At 53.6% G+C, this 18,198-nt stretch overlaps 6 protein-coding genes across 6 annotated transcripts; 2 read left to right on the top strand and 4 right to left on the bottom strand.

Annotated features, from left to right (window-relative positions):
• Positions 1 to 630: 630 nt before the first annotated feature.
• Positions 631 to 1,313, bottom strand: J4E93_006267 (uncharacterized protein; the record flags this gene model as incomplete). The annotated part of the gene is made up of 2 exons (XM_049344184.1): positions 631 to 750; positions 801 to 1,313. 2 exons carry the CDS (start codon positions 1,311 to 1,313, stop codon positions 631 to 633), a joined length of 633 nt encoding a protein of 210 aa, XP_049198619.1.
• A 612-nt stretch (positions 1,314 to 1,925) lies between these two features.
• Positions 1,926 to 3,250, bottom strand: J4E93_006268 (uncharacterized protein; the record flags this gene model as incomplete). Its single annotated transcript, XM_049344185.1, has 2 exons — positions 1,926 to 2,932; positions 2,986 to 3,250. 2 exons carry the CDS (start codon positions 3,248 to 3,250, stop codon positions 1,926 to 1,928), a joined length of 1,272 nt encoding a protein of 423 aa, XP_049198620.1.
• A 680-nt stretch (positions 3,251 to 3,930) lies between these two features.
• J4E93_006269 (uncharacterized protein) lies at positions 3,931 to 11,116 on the top strand (the record flags this gene model as incomplete). Its single annotated transcript, XM_049344186.1, has 2 exons — positions 3,931 to 4,016; positions 4,072 to 11,116. The coding sequence occupies 2 exons, from the start codon at positions 3,931 to 3,933 to the stop codon at positions 11,114 to 11,116; spliced, it is 7,131 nt and encodes a 2,376-aa protein (XP_049198621.1).
• Positions 11,117 to 14,462: 3,346 nt separating this feature from the next.
• Positions 14,463 to 15,011, top strand: J4E93_006270 (uncharacterized protein; the record flags this gene model as incomplete). The annotated part of the gene is made up of 1 exon (XM_049344187.1): positions 14,463 to 15,011. One exon carries the CDS (start codon positions 14,463 to 14,465, stop codon positions 15,009 to 15,011), a length of 549 nt encoding a protein of 182 aa, XP_049198622.1.
• A 335-nt stretch (positions 15,012 to 15,346) lies between these two features.
• Positions 15,347 to 16,019, bottom strand: J4E93_006271 (uncharacterized protein; the record flags this gene model as incomplete). Its single annotated transcript, XM_049344188.1, has 3 exons — positions 15,347 to 15,568; positions 15,639 to 15,752; positions 15,816 to 16,019. 3 exons carry the CDS (start codon positions 16,017 to 16,019, stop codon positions 15,347 to 15,349), a joined length of 540 nt encoding a protein of 179 aa, XP_049198623.1.
• A 318-nt stretch (positions 16,020 to 16,337) lies between these two features.
• J4E93_006272 (uncharacterized protein) lies at positions 16,338 to 17,175 on the bottom strand (the record flags this gene model as incomplete). The annotated part of the gene is made up of 2 exons (XM_049344189.1): positions 16,338 to 17,024; positions 17,074 to 17,175. The coding sequence occupies 2 exons, from the start codon at positions 17,173 to 17,175 to the stop codon at positions 16,338 to 16,340; spliced, it is 789 nt and encodes a 262-aa protein (XP_049198624.1).
• Positions 17,176 to 18,198: the final 1,023 nt, after the last annotated feature.

Below are 18,198 nucleotides of genomic sequence, written 5' to 3' on the forward strand. Positions count from 1 at the left end.
AAAATGGGCATCCCTACCACTCCACAAGAAGCAGCACCCGCCTACGAAGAGGTATTGCACGACCATCCCGTGCACCGATACGCGCCCTCTGGATCAGCATCAGCCGTAAGCCCTCCTACCACACCGTCTCACTATCCTCCAATCTTACTAACCCATCGATCGATTCAAAGTACACGACCGTACCCCAAACCGATGACCACGACATCGAACTCCACGCTGAACCCCATAACCACACTTCGTCCGGCAACCCCTCTTCATCAACGTCAAACACTGCGACGTTGGCTCAGACCATCACTAATTTCCTTCGACCAAACCCCGAACCACACACGCATTGCGAGGTATGCGAAAACCACGTGCAGACAGAAGCAAGACGCACGCGAGAGAGCGAGCGTTACTGTTGTACCATGGTCGCAGCGACCATCATGGTGTGTTTCTTCTGCGGCACGCTGTTGGGCATTGCGGTTGTGAATATGCAAGCGAGAAAGAGAAGGGCTCAGGATTAAAGAGATAGCGTGTAGTCAATCATGAATAGGTCGACTATGTAGTTGAACAAACCATGACTGCCTACATATAAACTCCCAACCCTTCACGCAACCTAGACCACGAACCGCTGCCCACAGGCGGTATTCCTCATCCTCTGAATGCACGACCGAAAGAGTCCCTCTTTGCACTCGTCTTCGTGATTCTGAAGTCAACACAAGATTCGTATGTCTGCTTAGCCGCTACTCCGTACCACCACCACTGCAGCACCTACACTCTGTTAGCATCTCCTCTAGATTACTTAACCCATGAGAACTTACACAATCCCCTGCCTTCGCACACCTCTCCTCCAAACCCTCAGGTACCTTAACACTAAACTCCTTCTGCCCCGCCGGGACATCAGCCTCGCTCTTCCCGGGCGCATACCCCTCCTCCCACACCTTCAACATCTCGCCCACAACCTCATTCTTCTTCGTATCCACAATACTCACGTTGGCGGATCCCTCATGCGGAATGCGGATCCACACTTTCATGGGGACGACCTGGCCCGCGCTCCATACCTGCGTGTTGTTGGACGGGTTGTCGGCGAATTGGAGGCCCTTGCAGAGCCAGAGGTTACAGGAAGAGGCGGTGTAGGGGGGCAGGAGGAGCTCGGGGAGGCCCTCGACGTGCGAGGTGTTGTCGCCGTTTATGGTGCGGGTTATGGCGGGGCCGCAGAGGGAGGTTATTTCAGGGCCGGTGGGACGCGAGGGTGGGGAGGTGATGAGGCCGTGGGAGAGGGCGGTGGGGATGAGGGAGAGGAGGGTGGTTGCGGCGACGGCGGTGAAGTACATGATGAAGCTGAGTAGAGGTGCAAAGTAAGAAGAGGAGGCGATAGAATTGGCTTGCTTGGATGACCAAGATACGTGCGATGGATGCGGTACTCTTTATACACGATTCGAATTCGCATTGCCAGTGAAGAATTCTCCATATTTCGTCCTACGCTCTCCTATCTCCGTGATTCCAAATCAAACCCTGGTTCCTGGTTGTGACTGCCAATTTATCTGGGGATGCTATGTGGTTCTTGTGTGGAGCTGCTATGGAGGTGGGTGTAGATCGCCAAGGATGGGCGAATGAGACGGGGATGTGTATAGTGTCGGCTCGGTAAGGCTGCCCTTGCCCATGCCGGATAGTACACGACAATTTATTCGAGAAAAGGAAGCAAGGGTGACATGGTGGTTTGCCGATGTGTAGCCGGCTCGGAATGTGACTGCTGCGCGATGTTATGCTGCTGTTTTTGGGCAAACCGAGGTTAAGACCACTTCTGGGCGCACAATTGCTTCGGAAGATTTGCCATGTCATGTGTCATCGTTATTAGCTAGTCGCATTGGACGTGTAGCATACCTAACCATCTATGCTTTTATTGTACATAGCTTCGGGAGCTGTCAAAATCCCCCTTCCAAACCTTACTCCAACAGAGAAGCTTGGTTGGTGTAAAGAACATCGACCACGTTGCTCAGCTTCTCGAGAGTACTCAACGCCGCATCGTAGCCCTGGTCTCGCTCCGACTCGTCGTATACGATCAGACATCCGGCACCCTGGTCCAGAACTCCGATGATGACCTTGTCGAGGATCATCTGCGAGAGCTTGCGCTCAACCTGTATTGTGTCGAGACCGACCATCTTGGCGACGTGGTCAATCTCTACCCTGCTGAAAGGCTCGATGACCTTGATCAGGTTCTGCTCGAGCATGTTGTCGTACAGGCGTCGGAGGTGGGAGGTGATGAATCGGTCGCTGCCTAGCTGCTGGCGGTAATCGGTCAGGGCGGTTTCGTACTCTTCGAGACTGCGGTTGGTGTGTGCGCGCGCTACGGCCTTCATGGCTTCTAACCGCTTGCCTGCGTACTTGACAGCGTGCTTGGAGGTCATGAGCGAGGTGACGTCGTCTCCGAGGTTGAGCATGATCTTGCAGAGCAACATGTACTGGAGTGCCGAAGTAGCCTTCTGCTCTTCGTCCTGTGAGTGGTACCCCTCCATGGCTTCGATGAAGTAGGAGAAGGAGGTGTTGAAGTCGCCGTCCTCTGCGTGCAGCATGCCACTCTGCATGTCGAGACCAGCCTGCAGCAGAGGCGGAGTGTAGACCGAGGCAGCCGATGTTCGTGCGGAAGTGAGGGCAGCGCGACCCTTTGGTATGTTGCCCAATGCGTGGTAGACCCTCGATTCGAGCAGCTGAACCTCCACCAGGACCAGCTTGTCGTCCAAGCGCTTCAACTCCTTCAGTAGGCTGTTGATGAGTGTGAGGGCTTCGTAGTAGGATTGCTTCTGCATATACAGGGACACGAGTCGGGTTTCTAGGTTCTGGCGAAGGAAACCTCTCCGCTCTGACACGGCCCACTCTATGCACGACTTGGTGACATCGATCTGGATATCGGCGGTGTTGGGGATGGCAGTGAATAGGTCGAGTAGTTGTCGGACTGCGATCGTTAGCTATGTGCGTTTGAACTGGAATCTGAATTCGCTTCCTTACCCAGCTTAGATGTCTTCGCCTTTGCAAAGGATGACATTATCGACCGCGCCTGCTTGACGAGCTCCGCCAGCGCGTCCACCCGCTTCTGGTCGCGGTAGAGCTCACCGAGCCCGATCAGCGCGCTCTCATAGTTCTTGATGGCCGTCTCATTCGAGCCTGGGTCTTGCGACAGGACGTCTTTGAAGATCTGCTCGGCCTTGGAGGGATCCGACTTGGCCAGCTTCTGCGCCTCCGCTATCCGCGAGCTCGTTTCCGGGACAGCCATGGTGGGTGGGCAGGTCGTGAGGGTATACGCGGTGATTTAAGGTGATTAAAGTGCACGAGTCGTGAAGTGGAGCGGGTGATGGGGTGGCGGAGATGAACTGTTTGGCGATGCTGAGCTCACAAGCTCACCTGGAGATGCGGCGGTCGGTGGTTAGGCGGTACGTAATTCCGATTGGGAGCGACGCCACACCTTTGCGCCACACCAGTCAGGGCACATGGCAACCGCAGTTCGGTCAACAACACGCTATAGCAAGGGACCGCGACATTTCCTGAATACGTTCGCCCTAATATTGGTTTGCACAATCTATCCCGCTCTATGCATGCCATTGGCGCATCATCGCAGCCGGGGACATCCATTGCCGCCGCTGCTGCCCCAGCGACGGCTGAGTTGGCAGTCGCGCCTCCATCGTCATCGCCTATTGGCCAGTGCACGTAAACAAACCCCAAGCTATTGATCAACACACCGCCCGCCCTGCACCTGCAGTCCACTTTCCCACACTCCCACCCTCCACGATATCACGAACTATTATATACCCTGCGCTGGATCGCTGATAGCTTTTCACGATCAATCCCTCCGCTGTATACCCCAATTGAAACTCACGCGCTCCATATCATACTCGCTCCCACTCTCCGCCTCACTACCACTATATTTGGTTGAATACACATCAGACGACACACGCAATGCCTTCTTCAGACAGAGAGGTCTCCCGCGACCGCGAACTCGTCAGACACTCACATTCGTTCTCATCAGACAGGATGATTCCCATGTTCGTCTTCCTCACCGCCATGTAACTTTTGCGATAGACTAACACTGCGCTTCAGGTGGGATAGTGCTGACCCGGATCGTGCACCTCCGCCACTGCCTCTCAACCCAGGCTCGCCCACTCTCACCACCCGCCCCAACACATCCGCAGCCATTATGAAGGCGGCCAAGGCGCTGGAAGAGAAGGCGCGAGAGAGTTTACCTGCGAGCTCATACACTACTAACCCCATGCCACAGAAGCTGCCCTCGTCCGAGCGCTCTCTGATAAAAGGCACACAGCACAAGCGCATGCAGTCATTACAGCCGGGCAGCGTTCGTGACCTACGAAGCTACCTTGACAACCGCTCACCTGAGCGGCCCTTCCTCGATACCCGGTCGCCGGAGCGGTCACCCGAACGCGAGCGACCATCGAGCAGGGGAGGCCGACCCATCTCAAGGGACTACGAGAGGGACTACTTTGGAAAGGATGCCGATGTGAGCCCTATGCGACAGCTCACACCTACACCAGCATCACGATTCGAGATCAAAGACACACCCGCCCTACGGCCTAGCCAAAGGGCAATCTTGGGAGAGAACACACCACCATCGGCCACCATGCAGGCGTTGCAGAGCATGACCATCCCCCAACACATGCTCGATCCTCCATTATCGAACATCACAAACCGGTCGGCACATTCTTCGCCAGCGGCTACACCAGCGGCAGCGCCAGCATCGGGACCCGTACACGGTCCATCACCGCCACAGTCTTTCGATAACATCTCCAGCCAGCTCATGAGCATCAACAACATCGTCTCCAGCCTGCAAAAAGACATGTCGCAGTTGAGCCGGCGAAGCAAAGACAATGCGACGGATCTCATCAGCCTCAAGGAAGCCACCAACACTCGCGACGAGGACATCCGCAAGTCTCTGAAGGATCTTCTGTCTACCATGTCGCAAAAGCAGCAAGCTCAAGCGGCAGCTGCCATGAATGGAGACACCTCTCGCTCTAGCAGTCTCAACCTGCAAGATCCTCACATGACACCGACGAAGCAATTCACATTCCCGCGTATGGCGTCCACCAGCCCCTGGACAGATGAGCGTATAGGTAGCCCCAACCCATACTCTGTCGAGGGTGCCGCTAGTGTCGCAATGCTGGAGAAGATCATACGCGAAATGGTGACGAAGGATGGTCAAGAGCGACTGGTCGCAAGTTTACAGAAGCTGGTCGACAAGGCTACTGGAGAGACTGCTAAGAAGGTTACTGAGTTGGCCGAATTTGTCAAGCAAGGCTCAACCGGTGGTCTCTTCAATCCCGCAGCTGCTGGCTCGGCCTCATTCCAGCCATCCCCCGGATCTGGCGCCTTGACTCGAACGATATCGGCCGACAGCAAGGCCTATTCCAGTCCAAAGGCTGCCGATTTCGTGAGCGAGGAGATGCTCAAGTTCCTCCGTAAGATCAAGGACAGTGTCGCTGAGTCCGGATGCGTTACGATGGCCACCAAGTCGCTCATCCAGGATCTCCGTGGTGAGGTTCTAGGAATGGGACGGGAGCTTGCGCGCAAGGTGGAGGAGGCAGAACAAGCCAGGGAGGCCGAAGCCGGATCTGGCTCAAGCCCATCAACCGAAGACATCAACGCCATCGTTCAAGAGGGTCTCGCCAATCTCAAGGACCACATGGACAAGGTTATGCGTGAGCGAAGGCGGCAATCGATGTCATCCGTCGTCACCCGAACCACCGTGGACAACAACGAGGTCTACGATGTTGTCAAGCAAGCGCTTGCAGAGCGTGGTCTCGATCAGCCAACACCTCAAGCTGCTGCAGTGGACAAGGAGTCGATCATTAGCGCTGTCCGAGAGGCCTTCGATGGTGTCGAGATGAACCCGAGCCACGAAGTGCAGCAAGTCGGATTGGGCAGTGACGAGATTCTTCAGTGTCTGCGCGAAGGTCTCCAAGACTTCAACGGTTCTGGTGCCGTCACCAAGGAGGAGATTGAGACTATGCTGCAGGAGTCACTACAGCAGATCCAGCTACCTCCACCCGTCAACGAAGTACACGAGATCCGCGAGGAGGTTCTGATGGCCGTGCGCGAGTCGTTGGAAGAGTTGAAGCCGGCCCTTGCAGCCCAGCAACCGTCGACGGATGCTTTGTCTCGGGAAGTGCTCGAGGAAGTCATTCGCCAGGCGCTCGCGGAGCACCAACCTGGAGCAATGGAACTCGACCTTCCTCAGGAATCCATATCAGAGGCTGTCCAGACCGCTTCACAACCTCACAACGAGGCTGTCATGCAACGTCTACAGGCGATGCTGGATGAGGTTCACACCGAATTCGAAGGTGTCACCGCTGCCAACGGGCGTGACACCGAGCAAGTTCTCCAAGCCCTCCGCGAAGGACTTGACAGTCTTCGTGCCGACCTTCAGGGCTCTGTTAATCAGCCCCGAGAGATCACCCAGGACGGCGAGATGATCGACCACATCAAAGCAGAACTCGACAAGCTACGCGAAGATGTTCAGGGCTACGTCGCCGAAGGCCCACGTGGAGATCAGGCTTGGAGCCGTGGCGACATGGTTTCATACCTCAAGTCTGAGTTTGAGAACCTCCATGAAAAGCTCACTACTCAGTTGGCTCCCTCTGCCAACAACAACGAAGAGATTCTTGCCGCCCTTAACGCCGGCTTCGACGAGATGAAGTCACAGGTTGCCCTTCGATCGGAGGATGACACTGACTCGAACGACGACATCAACGAAGCGATCAAGCACGAGTTCGATGAGCTCAAGGAAGTCTTGCTTGGTGACACGTCCAGCAACAAGAACGATATCCTGGAGAAGCTTCAGGCAGGCTTTGAGGGACTTCATACTCTTATGGGCGAGAAGCCAACTGCGACTACATCCAATGACGACATGCTGGCTACTCTGAAAGAGGAGTTCGAGCATCTCCGCGAAACATTGGGCGGCTCACTGGTGCAGTCTGGCGGCGCAGGCGAGAAGGACGACATCGTTGACGCTGTTCGTGAGCTCATCGACGGTCTGCACACCTCTCAGGAGACTACGTCAAAGGACAACATCGCACTCATCCGTGGCGAGTTGGAGGCCTTGAAAGAGTCACTTGGCAACGCACTTGTCCCATCTGGTGACAATGGCAAGGCCGAGATGTTGATGGTTGTGAAGGCTGCGCTGGACGACATCAAGGCCAACCTCAAGTCTGCTGGTGTCAACGAGGAGCTTCTGGAGGCTTTCCGTGGAGAGCTAGAACTTCTTCGCCAGTCTGACAATGTGACCCGACAACACGCCCGGGCCGACACCGAGGAAGTCCTGGAAGCTCTCAAGTTGGGGCTTGATGACCTTCAATCGCATCTGGACAAGAAGCTGGACACCCCCGACCGCAACAACTCCGCTACCAGCGAGATCATGGATGCAATGAACGAGGGTCTAGATGGTCTAAGGGCGGATGTTTCGAAGATCGCTGAGAAGCCCATCGATATGAGCATATCATACGAGATCTTGGATACGCTCAAGGACGGTCTGAACGCGTTGCGTGACGACATCGACATGCTCAAGGGCGTAAGGCAAGAATCTTACGCTGAAGAGTACGTCCCTCTTCCTCCAGCTGGCAACGAGATCGCTCTCGCGAACGACGCTGCGGGAGAATCGATGTCGCGTGAGATCGTTGAGGAAGCGACACAGGCGGAGCTACCACCATCGCCAAAGCTACCTCCGCAAACCGCCGACTTGGCGAACATGGAGTACATGCTCGTTCAAATCCAGGAGAAGGTCGAAGCGATGGACGCCGCCAGGGCGAACCCGTTGCCGGAATCCGAGCCTGCAGCCGCCGTGGCTGGATCTGCCATGAAGGAGGATCTGGTCGGCATCGAAGAGCTTCTGAAAGATGTACAAGCTGCCGTTCTTCTTATGCAAGATCGCGAAACGCCACCGCCTACACTTGAAGGCATCGCTAGAAAGGAAGACACCGATGCCATCGAGACTCTTCTTGCGAACACCAAGGCCAAGATTGAAGAGCTCGTCCTGCCTGACCCTGCGACTGCCATTACCAAGGAGAACCTGGAGGATGTCGAGATCGTTGTCCGTACAACATCTGAGGCCTTGGAGGCACTTGCTAAGAAGTTCGAGGAGGAAGGTGCTACCAAAGCAGACGTGACAGTCATTCAGGTCATCGCCGACGATATCAAGGTTGCCCTCGACGAGATGAAGGCTGCTAAGGCTGACGACGAGGCCAACCCTCAAGCGACCAAGGCAGATATCGATGCCGTTACTCTGCTTGTGGATGATCTCAAGGTCAAGATTGACGACATGAAGATCCCAGATCCTGAAGAACTCCCATCCAAGGCCGACTTGGAACAGCTCACAGGTCTGATCCACGACTTCCGCGACAGCCACGACAAGATGAAGGACACCTACGAGGAGGACATCATGAAGACCGCGACCAACTTTGATGAACGCCGCGCTGAAGCTGCTCAACTCGTGGAGGACATCACCGGCGTCAAGACTGCATTGGACGAGATGCGAGAGGAGATCAAGACAACCCTCATCGAAGGCGGTCCCATCGAGGGTCTTCAGGCTTCATTCAAGACGCTGGAAGAGACCATTGGTGCCAACAACGTTACCGCTGACGTCAAGGAACTCATGGAGATTCTTACTAGAGAGTTCGAGCGCGCCCACGGATCTATCGAGGGACTCCAGAATGACCAAGCGGAGAAGTCTGCGCTTCACCTCGAGAAGCACGACGAAGTCAAAGCCGCGATCATCGCGGGCTTCACGGAAAGCCTAGAGGACAAGTTCAACACTCTCATGGCCAAGTACGATGATGCTCAACTCTTGGCGGACGAACTTGCCAAGGTCATGAAGGAGAAGTCCGAGGAACAAGAGAAGATCCTCGAAAGCAACAGGGCAACGGCTGACGAGCTTCGTCTGACCATCGACACTCTGGGTGCCACCATTGCTGGAATGAACGACCGAATGGAAGGCACCACCACCCAATGGTCAACTGACTCTGCTTCTATGATTGGCAAGGTAGAGGAGACACTCGCCAAGTACGAAGAGCAGAAGCTTGCGATGATGGAGAAGCTTGAGGAGCAGAAGCTTGAGACTATCGCCAAGCTTGAAGAGCAGAAGAACGACACCATTGCCAAGTTTGAAGAACAGAAGCTCGACGACAAGACGGAGCATTCTCACACCCGTGACGAGATCAAGAACGTCGAGAACATCTTCACCAACCTCCAGGATAACATTACGGAGTACCATCCCAAGTTCATGGTTGCCTTGCACGAGATCGAAGCTCTTGTCAAGGCTCACTATGAGCACGCACAGAAGACCAAGGAGGAGGCAGACGAGAATGTCCGTGCTTGGAACGAGGAAGCCAAGGCCCGTTCTGAAGAGTTGCAGACGCACTTTGCCAATTTGCCCAAACTACTCCCAGCTCCTACACCATCTATCGAGCTTCCCGAGAAGTACGACGATGCACCCGTGCAAGAGAAGCTCGACAAGCTGCTTGCGATCGAGCCGGCGCCGAGCTACGATGATGGCGCGGTACACGAGAAGCTTGACAAGCTCATTGGTCATGCCGATGAAGCAGGTAAAGCAGCGGGCAACTTGGAGAAGCTGGACGAGATTCATGCTCAAGTCAAGAAGACTGCTGTAGAGCTGAGTGACTTCGTCGCCAAGCAGACGCAGTTCATCACCGACGGCAACGAGTCCAAGGAACGCGAAGCTGAGGAGCTGGCTCTGCTCATTGAGCGCAGGACAACCCAGAAGGAGCAGCTGGAAGTCGACTTGGAAAGCCTGCGAGCTGAGAAGGCTACCCAGAAGGAACAGCTCTTCGCAGACATCCAGGAGATGAAGGCCGAAAAGGAGCGCGTCGTACAAGAGCTCAAGGAAGAGAAGGAGCGTGTCATGGCCGAACTGCAAGAAGAGAAGGATCGCACTATGGCTGAGCTCAAGGAGGAGAAAGATTCGCTTCTTGCTGCTGTCGCCAGTTTGCAAGCGGAGCGCGAGAATCTTGCCAACCAGAAGGTTCGCCTTACTGGTGAGGTTTCGTCTCTGCACACCGCGCTTGACATTCGACGAGAGGAGCTGCACTTCATGGACACCAAGGCTGATGCACTCGAGCGTCGCATCCTGAACGGCATCATGGACCACTCACGTGCTCTAATGATGACCAAGGGCGGGTCGAAGAACACTTCGAAACTCAAGAAGCGCATGAACGCAGACGCTGCCAATGAAGACACCAGGGCCATGCCACCTCCCAGCACCGCAGCGAATGGTCTTTCTCTTGCGCTCAAGCCCCGCCCTGCTATACGTCGCAACGGTGCACCTGCCAATCCAGCACAACGCCGCATCCTGTCTCTTAGTCAGATCAGCGGCAACGCCCCTACTGGAGCTCAAGCTTACCCGACAACTAAAGCTTCGGCTGACAACAATGCCGGACTGAAGCGCAGCCACTCTGTCAAGACCAGCAACTACTCTCGCAAGGGCTCTTGGGGCGGTCGCCCTAGCGCCGTCATTGCCAATAAGGAGAACGATGTTCTGCCCGAGGAAGACGAGCACGAGACGGCCCCGATTTCTCACGAAATCATCGAGGAGGATGCACAGAGCGAGACTGGCACTGAGCGTCGCTACAGCCTCGACAGCCGCGACTATGCTGAGGGTGAGACGCCAGGCTATGACGGTCGCTCCAGCTTTGGCGGCACAGGCAGCGAGTACACATACGCCTCCGGTTCCTCGTACATGACCGGTAGCGATATCGACCGCCGCACCTCGTATGGTGCTCAGTCAGCTCGCTCTGCTGCTCCCGGTGAAGAGCGTATCGATGAGGAAGGCTCTGTATACTCCGATGACGAAGAAGACGACGAGCCCACTGCCACTATCAACCCATCCGACATCACTGGCTCCGAGATCTCAACAGCCACTACCGAGAACGACGTCGAGCTGCCAACACAGTCGGAAATTGTCCGTGCTGTCGACGCTGTGAAGGAAGAGATGAAGGAGAACTATGCCCCACCCAGCGACTCGGGTGTTGGTACTGATCTGCCTACTGCTGCCTTCAACGAGTCCGAAATGGACGCCGATTACTTCCGGCGTGCGGCTGAGGAAGAGGCGAGCACTGTCGGCTAGATGCACATCCACGAAATCTATTGACGACTGCTGATACGAATACGCTTTTGCGTCTCGCTCCGTAACCTCCAGTTTGAAGCTTCGACTCGCCCTTTCAGGGTTCTAGAGTTGGCATCGCTGGTCCATACGTCGAGCTTGACCATGACGTGTTCTTCGAAGTCGCAATGCATGATTAATGGCTTATGTGTACGTGTCACGGCATGACGAATTTTGGATGGCATTGATGTCGTTGGAATGCAGGTTCATGAGGAACGATTGGTACGACGAGTTTTGAGATGTCCCTTAGGCGTTGGTCATCGGGTGTTTGGATAGGAACCGGCGGATGTGTGCATCTGGATCTCTGGGTCTGGCGTTTTTTGGTTAACTCGGTGGAGTCACATTGCTGTTTACATACTTGTTCTTGTTTATAACTTTAGCCGATACGCGAGCTCGTCTATGAGCGTAATGAAACGATCGCCTTCTACTGTTCGCCCATGACTGAAATATGCGTTGTGAAAACCGTGCAAAACCTGCCTGATGTACGACAATGGATCGAGCTTCTTCGAGCTATCTGTGAACGCCCAGATCGATTAGCAAAGAAGCCTGAGGAGTAGAGGAAGAAGACCAGTAATAATTGTGAGAAGAGTGACACTATTCCATGTACTGGGTACGCGCCAGTGAGATATCCTTGAGCAGACTTCCCTGCGATAAAGCACATGATCATGATCTTGATCATCGTTGCGTTGCCGTATTGATGATCATCTCATTTGAATCTCAATGATTTCCATTTGAAGTTCGTCAGGAAGCAAAAAGTTGTAAGAACTCGGTATTCGTCTGCGATAAAGCAATCGAAGAACGATGTACGCGACGAGGTAGGCAGCAGCGAGGCTGACCCAGCGGAAGATTGTCGGTCAAGATTGCGCTCACAGAAAAAGACATGCTATCGCCATCGCCGAGTAACTTCACGTGTCTTGATGGGTGTCTACAGCCAGTGCGATGCAGGTAGAGATGAAGATTGACGCGTCGATGCCGATGACGCGATAGCGCTAGTACATTATGGGTTGGCGTGCTTTGTCGGCTTCTCGCACCTTCCCTCGCACACATGCATGCCATCTCATCATGTTCTCCTGTTTGTCGCGCCCGAGTAAGAGCGGTCTTCTATCTCGTTTTCTTCGTATGCCTACCTACAGCCTGTTCGCTACTAAACAGATACTGGTCAGCGAAAGATCACGGGTTACATATTGCGGAGAGCCGACGGTTCTCGCTGCTTCCAACAAGTCTATCGTGGAACCCGGCCAGCGCGACCTATACATGCCGTGTGCAATGTACACAGCTTTCAGGCTTTGAAATCATGGTCTCAACTAGGGTAGCATGCATGTGGTATCTGCAGCTACCCCGAATGTTATGAGGCTATACGCTGATCAATTCCTTCAGCCTCAACAAGGCTGAGTGGTTGCACTCTAACATTCGCTGTTGCAGCTATGACGACAAGATACAAAGCCACGATCTGCTTCCCAGGCACATCTAAGGCTTCCGCTGTCTTCCTGACACAGTTTTATTTGGTCGCAGTTTCTTGAGACCGATTTCAGCTGAGATATAGAGAACGGACTCTTTCGCGGCATGAGAGGACGATGCTTGTCAAGCTGAATGCATGGCGTCCGCGCCAAAGTAGCAACACGCGAGAGTACCAAATCCGCCCCCACGTCGCCAAGACTAGACTTGGCGGCTGTGTAGGCCCTTAAGTCTGAGTGCTGCCCTCAGCCTGACCACGAACGTATCTTCGTTTGTCACGCGCATCATGCGTGTAGTAACGTGGCTATCTTCACTCTTCAGGCGTCCAGGAAAGCGCGCAACCAACTATGCAGCAATCGAGCTCTGCCAAATCAAAGATGACGGAGAAGTAAAAGCGCGTGAGAAGCCACTTCTGCAAGGCTGGCCAGAGGTTCAGCAACGGTTGAAGGGCGTCTCAGCTCTTTACTATTCTGGGGACTGTTTGTTGGTGTTGTTTCCATTCGCGTTCATCGGTGAGTGGGCCAGGAGGATGAAGATCCACGCACGCATCTGCCGCTGACTTGAAGAAGTGTTAGCAATAACTGCATGGCAACTTGACGGACAGCCTCTATCCGAACGCGGCAAGCTTGTTCAAGGTGCCATGAATGTGGGCCCGACCGTTTACCCACTCGTCTACGCTGCGCTCGGTGGCCGTTCTCTAAGAAATATCGCAGTCAGGTGTGCAGAGCGAGGAACGACCGTTGAGGTATGATTTCCACTGCCTTCGCCGCAAAGGTGACTGAAGTACGTCGATAGGACCACGACTAACTGTTACGGTGCTCAACAGGCCCTCGAAAAGTATCTTGGAAGCCAAAGCGTCGTGTCCGCCGTCAGTACTGTCATCACTATACGATCTTTGGATTTAATCTCTGTTCTCACCCTATTCTTTTGGGCCTTGTCACCCATAGGTGGGCAAAGTTCGTTGCGACTTCTCCGGGAGACTACAAATACAACATACACTACAGGTACCGCCTATTACACAGATCCGGACCCGAATGTTCTGCGGTTTGAAAGCCGAGACATACTTACAGCTAGCCTGATGGCTCCTCAACGAACTCAACTCAGTCCGCTGGACTTATGGAACCGCCCTAAGATTCCACGGATTAAGGACGTAGAAATAGAGAAGGACTTCGCTGATCATGCCGAGACAGAGTGGAGTTCTATAGTGGCCAACGGGAGCTACACGTCCCTGATCGGAATCAACGCTCAAGGCCTCGCACCCAATTCAAACTCAACTTTCGATGCCATACATCAGTACATATCTCTGGACTGCAAGTCACGATTTACCGGAAATGTGAACAAAACTATCGAACATCTAGACTTCTACTTTCCTAACTTGTATCCAAGCATCAACTTCACGGCTTCAGAACCTTTCGGTCAACTTTTCCCGTTTCCTCCGGAAACTAACGTATCCCTCAATGGATGGACGTTTGGGGATGCCGTATTCTTCAGGTTTGGGGCTGAGAATAATACCCGCTCTGACGTCAACGCTTCAGAAGCCGATGCACGACCTATACAATTCATGTTTGGACTTTATGAATACCGAACCGGGTACTCGGCAAGCGAGGGTCTGGCGACAGTGTATCAATGTGCTCCAAATCTCGTTAAAGTAGATGCCCACATATCCTGTCAAGACAATACCTGCGAGGTTGAAAAGATCCGCCGTAGCCAGGCGATGTTATCCCAAGTAAAGGAATGTGAAGGCCACTTTGACCGCCGTCTCCATTGCTTCACAAACGACACCGAGATTCTAAGAAACTTTACAACGTCGGGGGGGAAAGCAACATGGTCGTTCTTTTCCGGGCTACGATATGTAATGCGAGACACTCAGGGCTACCAAGATGACATGGTTTCGGAGCGGCTCAGCCTTTGGCTAAATTCTTGGTGGCAAGCCGGTGCATTCCCATCCTCAGCCACGCTGCGCAACCCTTACGAGACTCCAAACCAAAAATTCATTGACGACACATCTATCAGCCAGAACTTTTGGATGATGGCAGCAAACGCGACTTTCTCGAGCAAATTCCCTGTTTACCAAAAGAACACCGCTTGGATCATCACACAACTCTTCGCCTCCACCGTATTGCTCCTTGTGGGCATACTGAACATCGCTATCTATTTGACAACACTGGCCCCAGACTATTTCACATACGTCTCAGCCTTCACACGCGACAACCCATACGTCAAAGTTCCCGAAGGTGGCAGCGGCCTTGACGGCTCTGAGCGTAGCCGGCTTCTGCGGAAGATGAAAGTGCAGATTGCGGATGCGAATCCGGAAAGCGACGTTGGCTACGTGGTACTCAAGAGTGTTGAGGACGAAACGGAGTTCGCCAGTGGGCAACTGCGTAAAGGCAGGCTGTACGAGTGAACTTCTTGGTAGAGCAGCTTCGAGGATACAAGGATGGTGTATCGTCATATTGATGACATGTCTGTGCACTTCGAGAGCATACGTTCAATGTCTCGAAGCTTGCTGCACGTATTTAGGTGATGGTCTAGATGCAGATATTGATTTGCATCTGTCTGGTTCAGGCTTTGTTGTTCAGAGCATGGGAATAGGGCAAGGGCAACAATCCCCAGTATGTCTGATGTAGATTACAACGCCGATGACCTTGATAGAGTATACATCCATTGCCCGCGACTCCATCTTGTCCCTAGTTGTACATCAGATAGTAGTCCAACAATTCCGTTTTAAATGTCCAGTTATCACTCGTCGTCATCTTCTTCTTCCGCAGCCTTCTTCGCACTCTCATCCTCCTCCTCGTCTGCCTCTTCTTCGTCTCCAGACTTCATGTCCTCGGTCTTCGCACTCAAGTCAGCCTCATAATCCGGCCGTACGACCTGTATGTCCTTCTTCGCGAGCGCAGATTCGATAAGCGGCGCCGATGCGAGTAAAGCGTTGTATTGATCGACTGTAAGCGAGATGCCCTGTATGAGGAGCCCGTGTCAGCAACTCATCCCTCTAAAGAGGCAGAAAGGGAAAATAGAGTGTGCATACCTTCTTTCCTGGCCTCGTCTCTCCAGCATCAGTAACGTAATACTCCCGTATACTAACAAGGGTACTCTTGTTGAAATCGCTAACTGTTACGCGTCGCTTGCCGCTGGCGTTGAGCTGACGTTTTCGTTAGTATTCTTCTATCCATTATTCGCCGTTTCTTCTGTTGAGGCTACTCACACCAACATAAGCATCACCGTTATCATCCGTCTTCAGCTCAGGTACCACTGGTACCGACTCCTCGTCGTCGTCTCCGGATTTGGTCTTCTTGCTTGCGCGCGGCGCGTTGTCGTCACCGGCGTCTGGGGAGGAGCGTTTCTTTGTGAAGGTCTTTTTGTAGGAGCTGCCGCCTCGGGCGCCGCCTCGTTTTGTGAAACCTGCCATTGAATGTTGGGAGGGATGGGTTCGGACGTATAAGGTGCAAGACGTTAGATTTGGAGTTCGGATTGTACTGCTCATGGCGATGACGCAGGGAGTGCGCGTTGCGCTAAGAAAACGCGCTAGAGACGCGGTCATGTGATTAGGCGACGCGACTTGCTCTCTTCCGGCCGTCGTGTAGCTCTTGCCCTCGACCTTGAATGGTCTTTCCCTCTCTCAAGGTAGTTCTCGTTATGACACTCTTTGTCTTGTATACTTCATTCTTCTATGTAAACGAGTGTCGACTTGACTAATCTATCTACTGTGGTCATGATCCTATAATGTCTAAATGGCGTGTATCACTTCATCCGCCTTCGGTACCCTATGTACTTCGCTCCATGGCCGTGAAGGTCGCATCTGCTGCACCCTTTGTGGCCTCTCCAAACTCAGTGGCCCGGAAATCTCCTTCTCAAACTCTTGCGAAATCCTGCCCTCGTGGCTGAGAACAGAGTCTGCGCGTCCCATCTCAACATCTTTGGCCACTGACGCTCTTCCACGCGCATCCGGGTCGATCAGAATTGAGGGCACGCGCGGATCGTACATTGTGGGGACGCGACTGCGTGAAGGAGGTGGGACAACAGCGTCGTATCCGTGAAAACCCATGCCGAGTGCTGATGCGGTGGGTTCGAATGAACAGCTCTCCTTTTCTCGGGCGCGACGACACGCGTCGATCGTTGCGGTGATGAAAGTGATCAAGAAAAGGAACCATCCCGCTCCGGCTGCGATGGTGTAACCACGGCTAAGATCGACCAGGATCGCAAACATCATGAGGTTTGGGTTCGCCGCCGTATCGAGACGCGTTTCGCTAAAGGTCTCGAGACTCATGTTGAAGCTGAGAGAAACGCCGAGAGCGACTGCCATGGCGCACATGCACAGGCATTCGATGGGGATGAGGATCGCTGAGGGTATGCGCAAGCGTTGGATGATGGCTGTCAAAACGATCACAGTGCCTGCGAGAGAAGCAAAGCCGGCCTGCCTGCATGTCAGTACAACGGTATTGATCGATGACTGTTCAACGTACTGCCGCGACTGAGATCCAGATCTTGATGGCGCCTCTGTAGACCGTAGCAAAGTATTCTTTCCAATACTCCGCCATTTGAGCCTCTGGCTGAAGCGCGTCCATGATCCCGGTACCGCGACTCTTCATATCGCGAATGATGAATTGGGCTAAATGAAATGATTAGCACCATGTTTCCATGTTCTTGAATGAAAGATGATCACTTACACCAAGCACCTAGTCCTAGCACTCCCATTGCCACAATCAGGGCTAGGACCCTTATTGACAGCAATATCGATTTGCCATATCCCATTCTCGTACAAGAAGATGATGAAAAAATACAGGATGAAATGATTGTAAAGTATAAGCACAGTCCAGCTGGCAGCTGCTCACAGAGCGCTAAGTTGAAAGTAAGTGGTGTCTAAACGAGTGAGTGGTAGGCACGAAAAGAAAACCCGTTTCCACGAGCGGATGCAGTATCGCTATTGAGGCAAACGTCACATTGTCAATAAAGTTCGGAGCCTCATGAGCCGAGTGCCTTGGTGTGATGCCTTGTGCAGCTCGAGTGGGGGTGGAAACATCTGAGGTGCAGGGTGGCTGGTGGTGCCTGAGCGTGCAGGCAGACCTGATTCAAGACCTGCGATGTCAACGCGCCACCATTCTTTCCACGCGGAGCTCTGGTTCCGACCCGTACCTGAGCATAAGGCAGAAGAATCTTCTGGAGCACTGGTCTCTCTCTGTACCCTTGCTTCTCGCCTCACAGCTCATTGTTCAAGCGTTCATGCCATCCCAGCTCAGCAATTGGCCAGCAAACCCGAAGATTTCCCACGGAATGTTGTGATCCGCCGTAAGAGGAATGCGTCCACGCGCATTGACAGTTGTGACGTCCCGATTATGAGGAACGGCTGGGGTGATGCATGTTTCTCCACGTGTTGGCGGTCTTGAGACAGAACCTGAGGCACCAAGGCGTCGCCGTTGTCAGGCTGAAACGGGCGTCAGACCCGGGAACTGTAGCAACGCCATCAACGCTTTCCGGAAGGTTCCGTCATTATATAGCCAGGCTGCTCCATAAGTAACGACCGTGCCGCTATGATGCCGCCAACATTTGGCTGAGGTCGCAACCTTGGAATATCTGCACGGCCTAAGCAC

This window comes from Alternaria ventricosa, assembly GCF_023758065.1.
Source record: "Alternaria ventricosa strain BMP 2768 chromosome Unknown scaffold_10, whole genome shotgun sequence".
NCBI classification, from domain to species: Eukaryota; Fungi; Ascomycota; class Dothideomycetes; order Pleosporales; family Pleosporaceae; genus Alternaria; species Alternaria ventricosa.